Genomic DNA, 10,217 nt, shown 5'->3' on the forward strand with positions numbered 1-10,217 from the left:
TGTAGACCAGGCTGGCCTCAAACTCAGAAATCTGCCTGCCTTGCCTCCTGAGTGCTAGGATTAAAGGTGTGCACCACCACGTGCGGCTCCCACATCCTCTTAAATCTGCAGTCAGGCTCAAGCCTGACTTTGTAACAGTACTCTTTTTGTGTCTGTGTGGAAAATAAGCTTAGTCTGCCCACTATAGCCAGTCCTCTTCCTGTTAGAACGCCCCTTTCCCCGGGCATGCACAGATTCTTTGGCCTCCTTGTGCTGTGTCATTTTGTGAGGCTAGTGCTTACTACGTTTCTTGCAGAGTCTGGTCGTCTTGCGAACATTCACCGTATTTGTGAGAGTTATTGGCCAAGGCTTTTTCTGTTTTGTTTTGTTTTTCTTTGTTTTGTTTTGTTTTTGATGGGTATTCTCTTTGTAGTCTTGTCTGTCCTCCAACTTTTTCTGTAGACCAGGTAGGCCTTGAACTCACAGAGATCCACCTACTTCTACTTCCTGAGTATACTCTAAGGCTTTTATTTATTTATTTATTTTTAATGGCAAAATTCACACATAAAACAAATAGAGAATAGTGTAATGAATCTGTCACCCAGCTTCAACAGTTAATTCAGGACCAATCTTGTTCATTTATCCCATCGGGACTATTTTAAAGGAAATAGACACTACACCAAATTGTAAATACCTCACTATGTATCTCTGAAATATAGCAGATCACGTTTAAATGTATTAATTACTGCTAGAATGATAGCTAAGCAGTTAAGAGTAATGGCTGCTCTTTCAGAAGATTTAGGTTTGATTTTGAGCACCCACATGATGGCTAACAGCTCTCTGTAATTCTAGTTCTTGGGATCCAGTACCTCCTTCTGACATCTTTGACTGCCAGGCATGCACACGGTGCACATACATGTGTGCAGACAAAGAAAGCACTTATACATGTAAGAAACTAAAACAAAACAAACACTTCAATATTGAATTCAGTTGTATCAGATACATTAAAAATAGTAATAATAAAAAATAAAAGCTTCAGGTAGTGGTGGTGCACACCTTTAATGCCAGCACTTTGGAGGCAGAGGCAGGTGGATTTCTGAGTTCGAGGCCAGCCTGGTCTACAGAGTGAGTTTCAGGACAGCCAGGGCTACACAGAGAAATCCTGTCTCGAAAAAGCAAAAGAAAGCAAGAGAGAGAGAGAGAGAGAGAGAAGAGAGAGAAGAGAGAGAAGAGAAATCCTGTCTCGAAAAAGCCAAATAATTAAATAAATAAAATAAGAAAGTAAAAGCATTGACTAGATCTGACCTTGCCCCTACTTATAACCCTTCATTAGCTTCTTATTTATACTAATGATAAAACCTACATTCCTTACCACAGCTTAGAAGTCCGGTATGTCTGGCCTTTCATCCTCAATCTAGCTCATCCCTGCCTTCTCCCTTCCCATCCATTCTGGCATACCTTTCCTGATCTCTGAGCCCACCAGGATGGTCACGCCCTCTCTTCTGAGCTAGTTCTCTGCTCTCCATAGGGCAGGCTCCATATTGTCCCTCAATACTTGGCTCCGATGTCACCCACTGAAGAGAAGTTATGATCATCTCCCTCTCATTCATTCTGTTGGTACCTCCCTGTTCAGTTCAGTTTTCACTCTTAGAATGAGAGGGGTATTTTTTGTTTGTTTAGTTGATTTTTTGAGACAAGGCTTCTCTGTGTAGCCCTGGCTGTCCTGTAACTTGCTCTGTAGACCAGAGAAATTTAGAGATCTGCCTGCCTCTACCTTCCAAGTGCTGGGATTAAAGGTGTGTGCCACCACCACCTGGCTTTAAATTTTTTTTAATGATTTATTTATTCATAAGTGTCCATTGGTATTTTGTCTGCATGTATGCCTATGTGAGAGATTCCCCTAGATCTGGAGTTACAGACAGTTTGAACTACCATGTGGATGTTGGGAATTGAACCCAGGTCCTCTGGAAGTGTAGTGTAGTGGAAGGGTCCCCTCCCTGCACCCTTCTTAAATTTTATATGCATTGGTGTTTGTCAGTGGGAGAGTGTTGGATGCCCTAGAACTAGAGTTACAGACAGTTTGAGCTGCTCTGTGGGCTCTGGGAGTTGAACCCAGGTCCTCTGGAAGAGCGTCTAGTGCTCTTAACCACCTCTCCAACTCTTGAGGAACCTTTTTCTTTTCTTTTTTTTTTTTTTGGTTTTTGGAGACAGGGTTTCTCTGTATAGCTCTGGCTGTCCTGGAACTCACTTTGTAGACCAGGCTAGCCTTGAACTCAGAAATCCGATTGCCTCTGCCTCCCGAGTGCTGGGATTAAAGGCGTGCGCCACCACGCCCGGTGAGGAACCTTTTTCTTAAGGTCTTTTATGGCTTGAAACAGATACTCTATAAATCTGAGATGACTGACTGATTGAACCTACTATCTGGGGACCTTGGATTGACCTTATTAGAAAAGTTACGATGGGAAGTTAACTAGAATGGATAATGACCTAAGTTAAAATACAAATCTAACATCTTATGTTCTCTTTATTGCATTAATGCCCTATTTGTTTCAGGCTGCCTTTGATACTGGTTGGGAACAAATCTGATCTGGTGGAATATAGTAGTATGGAGACCATCCTTCCAATTATGAACCAGTATACAGAAATAGAGACCTGTGTGGAGGTAGGTCTCATGCTTTAGTTTGGAAATGTGTTGGTGAATGCTCTGTCATTGGAGACTTTGAACGGATGGGGACTTATGGGGGATGGAATAAATTTTCTGTCTGTTGTGAAGTCACATAAACCAGATAAAACAGAGCACTTGACAGTTTTCCTCTTAAGCTCTATGGAGATCGTGGTACTGTCCACAAAGGAAAATGTGTTTTTCAGTTTCTTCAAGGAATCTTATTCTTCCCTTTCTCCCTACCCCACCCCACTAAAGTTGATAGATAGTAGCCAAAAAAAACCAAAACAAACAAACAAAAAAAAACAAGGAAAACCCCTGAGAGTGGAAAAGGTTCCAAAGCAGAAATATCATATGCTAACATTTTTAAAATTGTTTTTGGCTATCATAATTGATTTCAGAATATAAAACTAATTTTATTTTATTTTATTTCATCTTTTTAGTGTTCAGCAAAAAACCTAAAGAATATATCAGAGCTGTTTTATTATGCACAGAAAGCTGTTCTTCATCCTACAGGGCCTCTATACTGCCCAGAGGAGAAAGAGGTAACCCCAGGCTGTGTTCTCTGGGCCTGAATGATACAGGGATTCCAGCATGGTAGTGGGTTTTAGTAATGCTTAGCATTTTAGTAAGGTGAAGTTATTGAAGTTTGGTTATGTTGCTTATTAAGTTGCTAAATTGTTTGTTCCAGCTCAGTGTGACACTGGCATTGTGTCTTCATAAAGCTTCCTGTTTAAGTGTTGGTTCCGGTAGTACCTCTGGTGCACAGACCCTGCAGCACTGAGAACAGTGCAGACTTTGTTATGGTTCACTTGCTGTCTTAGTTAGGGTTTTACTGCTGTGAGCAGACACCATGACTAAGGCAACTCTTATAAGGACAGCATTTAATTGGGGCTGTCTTACAGGCTCAGAGGTTCAGTCCAGTACCATCAAGGCAAAAGCATGACGGTGTCCAGGCAGGCATGGTGCAGGAGGAGCTAAGAGTTTTATGTCTTCATCTGAAGGCTGCTAGTGTGAGGCTGACATCCAGGCAGCTAGGATGAAGGTTTTAAAACCCCAGCCCACAGTGACACACCTACTCCAACAAGGCCACACCTCCTAATAGTGCCACTCCCTGTGCCAAGCATATTCAAACCATGACACTTCTATAAAACCTATGAACTTTTTTGATTGTCCATTTATTCATCTTTTGAGGTGGGTGTGTGCCATGCTGTGCCGTGCCTCTGTGGCGGGAGGGGGGAGGCAGAGGTGTGGGGGGGGGGGNGGNGGTCAGAGGACAGCTTGTGAGAGTCAGTTCTCTCTACTGTTTGGGTCCTGCCCTCATTGGCAGGCTTGATATCAAGTTTCTTTACTCAGGAACCCATCTTACCAGCCTGAAAATCTATGAATGTAAACAAAGCTTGGGTAGCGGATTTGTTTTTGTGTTGTTTTGTATTCTGTCAGTAATTCATCTCAGAGCCTTGTGCATAGTAAGCCAGTGTGCTTCATTCTTAGGCCTCTTGTAGTTTTCTGTCATGGATACATGTGATGCAAGGTGAATATACTCTTTCATAGCTAAGGAGTATAATAATTCTATTGAGAAATACATAGAATTTAACAAAATGTTGCTATAAACTTAAAACTGACTTTTTAAAGATATATAACACAAAGTTTACCTCGTTCAGACATACAATTAAGTGAATATATATATATATATATATATATATATGTGTGTGTGTGTGTGTGTGTGTGTGTGTGTGTGTATGTATGTGTATGTATGTATAAACTTACATATATATACATTTTCCTTTGTAGACAGTACATATCTATGGAGACAAGATCTATCTATCTAATATATATATATATATATATATATATATATATATATATATAGAGAGAGAGAGAGAGAGAGAGAGAGAGAGAGAGAGATCTTGTCTCCATAGATATGTACTGTCTACAAAGGAAAATGTGTTTTTCAGTTTCTTCAAGGAATTTTACTCTTACCTCATATTGGCTTTCTTTCTCCCCACCCCATGCACACACACACACTGTGTGTGTGTGTGTGTGTATGTGTATGTATATATTCAGAAGATTATGCAACTCTTAACTCCAGTGCCATTCATCCCCTGGAGAAACCCTGTAGCCACTAGCAACCCCCATCCCCACCCCATTGCTCCTGGCAGCTGCTGGTATATTTCGTCCTTGACATTTCCTGTCAGTAGAATCATCAATGTTAGCTTTTATTTTTCTCTTCTTTCACCAGCTCCATGTGTTCAAAGTTCACCCATGCTGTAGTGTATATTGGTGTTTAATTTCTTCTAATTGAATAAAATGTCATCATATGAAAGTAACCACTCTCATTGTTATCTTTTAATGTCTGCTGAGGTTTGACTATTATGAATGGGCTGCTGGCTGTAATGCTCGATTGCTCACATGCAAATGTTTTTCTTTTTGGTTTATTTGAGACAGAGTTTCTGTCTCTAGACATCCCTGGCTATCCTAGAACTCTCTTAGTAGACCAGGCTGGCCTCAAATTTACAGTTTTCCTGCTTTTGTCTCTGGAGTGCTGGGATTAAAGGCTTATGTCACCACCACCTAGCCTTAACCTGAGTCTTTTGCTTTGTTTGGTTTGTCTTTTAATGTTTATATTTACTAAGTTATGGTTTCTGTTATGGCAACAAAACACCATAACAAAAAAGCAAGTTGGGGAGGAAAGGGTTTATTCAGCTTACACTTCCACATTGCTGTTCATCACCAAAGGAAGTCAGGATTGGAACTTACACAGGCCAGGAACCTGGAGGCAGGAGCTGATGCAGAGGCCATGGAGGGGTGCTACTTGCTGGCTTGCTTTACATGGCTTGTTGTTCAGCATGCTTTCTTATAGAACCTAGATCACCAGCCAGGGGATGGTAGTACCCACAATGGGCTGGGCCTTTCCTCGCTGATCAGTAATTAAGAAAATTCCTTGTACTTGGATCTTATGGAGACCTCAGTTGAGGCTCCTTCCTTTCTTATGACTCTAGCCTGTACACTTATTTATGTATATGAGCATTTTGCATATATATATGCAAAATGCTCATATATATATATATATATATATATATATATATATATATATATATACACACACACACACACACACACACACACACACACACCATGTGTATGCCTGGATGCCTGAATGTTGAAAAGAGAAGGAGAGGATGTCAGATCCTTTGTAAATACTGTGACAGATGATTGTGAGCCACCATGTGGGTGCTGGGAATTAAACCTGGGTTCTCTGCAAAAACAACAAGTGCTCTTAACTGCTGAGCTAACTCTCCAACCCTAAGGGTTTTTTGGTTTTGTTTTGGTTTTTTTTGTTTGTTGTTTGTTTTTTTCGAGACAGGGTTTCTCTGCGTAGCCCTGGTTGTCCTGGAACTCACTTTGTAGACCATGCTGGCCTTGAACTCAGAAATCCGCCTGCCTCTCCTCCCGAGTGCTTGGATTAAAGGCGTGTGCCACCACGCCCGGCTGAGGGTTTTTTTGCTTGTTTTTTGAGACGTGTAGCTCTGGCTGTCCTAGAACACAAATTTGTAGTCCAGACTGGCCTCAGGTCACAAGTGCTGGGATTAAAGATGTGCACCAAATACCCAGCTTGAGGTGTTGATTTTTATTTTCTTTTTATTTAATTTTATTTGTAATTCACTTTTTATACTCCATATTCCATTCCCCACTCCTCTCCTCCCAGCCTCCACTGGGGTGTTATTTTTAAGAAATAAAATTTTGGAGAGTACTTTCCTGCCTTCCAGAAGTCCCGAGTTTGGGTCCTAGTTCCCACATAGTTTGGCCTTTTCAGGCACCACACATACATGGCCTGTAGACAGACAGACACATATACACACAAATTAATAAAAACTTATAGTTTATAATGTTATTGAGTAGTTAGCAAGTTGAGACCCATTAGCCAAACTTGGTCTGTTTTTAATTTTGTACAACCTTTGAGCTATAAATACATTTCCTGTGTTTTTAATTTTTGAAAAAAAAAGGCAATTGTATTTTGTGATGCATAAAAACCATATTATGTTCAGATTGCGTATCAGCCATCCTTGGTTGTTTATGTCTTTCGCCATGGGCAGTTTGAGCAGTGCTGTTTAGTTCTGTCCAGCCTTGCTGCTGCGTGATGCACCACTTACTGCACAGACACCTGTTGTGACAGTTCCCAAATGCCATACCCCATTCTAGCACTAGACAAGCAGCAGGGAGGTTTCAGAACCAAAGCTATAGTTGCAACATTGTTTTTCAAGCTTTGATGCAATTCCAAGGAAATTTCCAAGTTTTACAGTCTATCTGGCACTATAGTTAATTTCCTCCTAGATCTCTAAGTAGAACTGATGAATCTGCAGTGTAGCCACATCCTAACAGGCAGATGCCAAGGATGGAGTCTAATATATCTCTATAGATGCCTTCCAAGGGTTGGATTTTCCTAATTAAAATTATGGTTGTGGGGCTGGAGAGATGTCTCATTGTCTAAGGACCCTTGCCACTAAGCCTCCCAGGCTGAGTTCAGTCCCTGGGACCTGCATGCTGGAAGGAGAGAAGCAACTTTTAAGGCTTGTCCTCTGACCTCCATGCATGTGCCTCACCTCTATCAATAAAGAAATAAAGATAATAATAATAAAAAAACACAACATATTGTACAGCCAGCCAGGTATGGAGGCACATATTTTAAATTCTGGGACTAAAGAGGCAGAGACGGAAGGATCTGACTTTGAAGCCAGCCTGGTCTACAGAGTGAGTTCTAGGATAGACAGGACTGCATAGACAGGCCCCATCTCAAAAAAAAAAAAACAAAAAAAAAAAACGAAGCAAACCGAAAACATACATGTTGTAGATATGTATCAGTTATTTGGCAGTATAGATAGGTAGAAAACAAAACAAAAACCTCTTTTTTAAGAGGGCACGTTATTCCTTTAGTTTTTCAAACCTATCTCACCAAGGTTAGCTGATTAGAAATGCATTTTTGTTCCAGTCCAGCTAGGTGCTATATTTTATAGTCAAGGAAATAAGTTATGGGGACTTGCCTCTGAGGTCTTTCCCCCAGTGATACATTGTATCCCTCTTAGTGTCTTCTGAACTCTCTGACTGCTGCTCTGCTCTTAGGCCTATTATTAGTTCTCTAATCTGCTGAGCCCTGCCTGTCCCCCAATCCTTGAGCAAAGCCCGAGCACAGCACCATCTGCTACCCAGTTCTCAGATGTATCTAATAATTAATAAAATAACACATAAAACCTTTCACTTTTAGACTATATATTGCTTTATATGTGTACAAGCATCAAGTTTAAGCTTACACTAGAGTTTTTAAAAAAGATTTAGGAAGGATTTTATGACCTTGAGCTACCAAGTTTTGAGACCTAACCTTAAAAAATGTAATAATAGTACAGTGCTCATGACTTTAATCCCAGTACTGTGGAGCCAGAGGCAGGTAGCTCTCTGTGAGGTGGTCTACAGAGGAAGTCCTAGGTCAGCCAGGGATATGCAGAGAAACCTGTCTTGAAAAACAAACAACAAAAACCAAACAAACAAATAAAACAAAAACAGTAATAGTAATCTGATGAAATATAAGTAATGATGTGTTTTTATATCAAAGTCTAAAATGGTTCAGGAACTAAAGTGTTCTAAAGGTGTTGTTTTTTTTAATAATTTTATTAGATATATTCTTAATTTACATTTCAAATGCTATCCCAAATGTCCCCTATATCCTCCCCCCCCCACCCTAAAAGGTGTTGTCTTAATATGGTTTTTTTCCCTTGAGGGTGGGGCAAGGTCTTAGCCATGGCTGGAAACTCTGTTTCGTATATCATTCTAGCTGCTGCTAGTTTTGGAAATATTTAGATTATTAAATGACTCTCTCAGTGTGTGTGTGTTTGTGTGTCTGTCTGTCTGTCTGGCATAGTGTAAGTGTGTGTATATATATATATGTATGCACATATATCTGGAAGTAGGGGTGAACATTGGGTGTTTTCTCAGTTGTGTTCCACTTTAGTTTTTGAAACAGAGCCTCACTAAACCTGAAGCTTGCCATTCATCTGCACTGGCTGGCCAAGGATTTCCTTCCTGTCTGTCTTCCCAGCACTGGAATTACAGGTCCAGTCCCAGTGCCCGGCTTTTACACGGGTGCTGGGGATTGAACTCAGGACCTCATGCTTTCCCAGAAGGACAACAGAATCTAATAGTGTAATCTTTATAGTCCACTTGATAGCCTCACAAAAGAAGCTTTAGCCAGTACTCTCTAGTTGACTTATTTTTTCTCATTTCTTTCTAATCTTGTTAAAACTGTCTGAATGTATCAAGTAGCTCTCCCAGAGAGATCATTTAAAACAGAACAAAGCAAAAATTAAGACAAGTATTTCCTTTTAAAAACATTTTTAATCTTTTTTTTTTCTTAAGAATTTTTCTTTTGGGGGCTGAAGAGGTAGCTAAGAGGTCAAGAGCACGTATTACTTTTGTATAGGGCCAGAGCTCAGTTCCCAGGTCCCACCTGTAGTGTCTCACAGCTGCCTATAACTGTGCTGCAGGGGATCTAGCATCCATACTCATGTGTATATGTCTGCACACAGACAAACATACAAGTAAAAATAATAATAAAAAACCATTCTTTTAAAAATAATCCCCCCCACTTATTTGTTTGTATACACACAAGTGTGTGTGTGTGTGTGTGTGTGTGTGTTGTCTGTATGTTGGTAAGTGTAGAAGTTAGAGGATAACTTTTGGGAGTTGGTTCTCTTTCACCATGTCAGTCCTATTGTTCTAACTCCATTCATTAGGCTTATGGGCAGCACCCTACTGCTGAGATATTTTTATACTCAGCTGAGTATAAAATACTGCTGAGTATTGCTAGCCCAAAACTCTGCCATTCAGTTTGGTATTATGGTCACAACTGTTGTTAGCATTTTGTTCTGGGTTGTCATAGGTATGACATTATAAATTAATGAATATGTTTTTTCACCATGCCATCTGATTTTTCTCTGATTCAACCTTCAGAAACCAAAGGAAAAACACAATAAGCAGTCTTTATGACAGTACTATACAGAAAATGACCTTAAAGAGATTATTGCAGTTTGCATTGAATATGATACACTCTTACTGAGCCAAGGCTAGGGGTGGGGAATGATATGAATGTGTGTACCTTCAAGATGAAATAAACTTCAAGAATCTTTCTGCCATGTGTGATGGTACACTCCTTTAATCCTAGCTCTTGGGAGGCAGAAGCAGGTGGATCTCCATGAGTTCAAAGCCAGCCTGGTCTACATAGCAGATTCTAGGACAGCCAGGGAGACATAGAAGAATCCTGTCTCTAAATAAATGAATAAATAAATAAATATCTTTGTGTTATTTTTTCCCCCTGCACAGTGTTGGTGATTGAACCCATAGCTTCAGGCATGCTACCCGAGCATTCTACCACTGTGCTACATCACAGTCTCCAGAAGTCTTGTCTGTCTGTCTTCCTTCTTTCCTTTCTTCTCTCTTCTCTCTTCTCTCTTCTCTCTTCTCTCTTCTCTCTTCTCTTCTCTTCTCTTCTCTTCTCTTCTCTTCTCTTCTCTTCTCTTCTCTTCTC

The 10,217-nt window shown here is 40.3% G+C and overlaps 1 protein-coding gene across 1 annotated transcript in view; it reads left to right on the top strand.

Annotated features, from left to right (window-relative positions):
• The window catches only part of Rhot1 (ras homolog family member T1), a 63,622-nt gene that overhangs the window by 22,664 nt on the left and 30,741 nt on the right, over positions 1-10,217 (top strand). The window contains exons 7-8 of the mRNA XM_021212699.2: positions 2,533-2,641; positions 3,085-3,186. Coding sequence (XP_021068358.1) covers positions 2,533-2,641; positions 3,085-3,186 — 211 coding nt within the window. The remainder of the gene's footprint in view (positions 1-2,532; positions 2,642-3,084; positions 3,187-10,217) is intronic.

This window comes from Mus pahari, chromosome 14 (genome assembly GCF_900095145.1).
Source record: "Mus pahari chromosome 14, PAHARI_EIJ_v1.1, whole genome shotgun sequence".
NCBI lineage: Eukaryota > Metazoa > Chordata > Mammalia > Rodentia > Muridae > Mus > Mus pahari.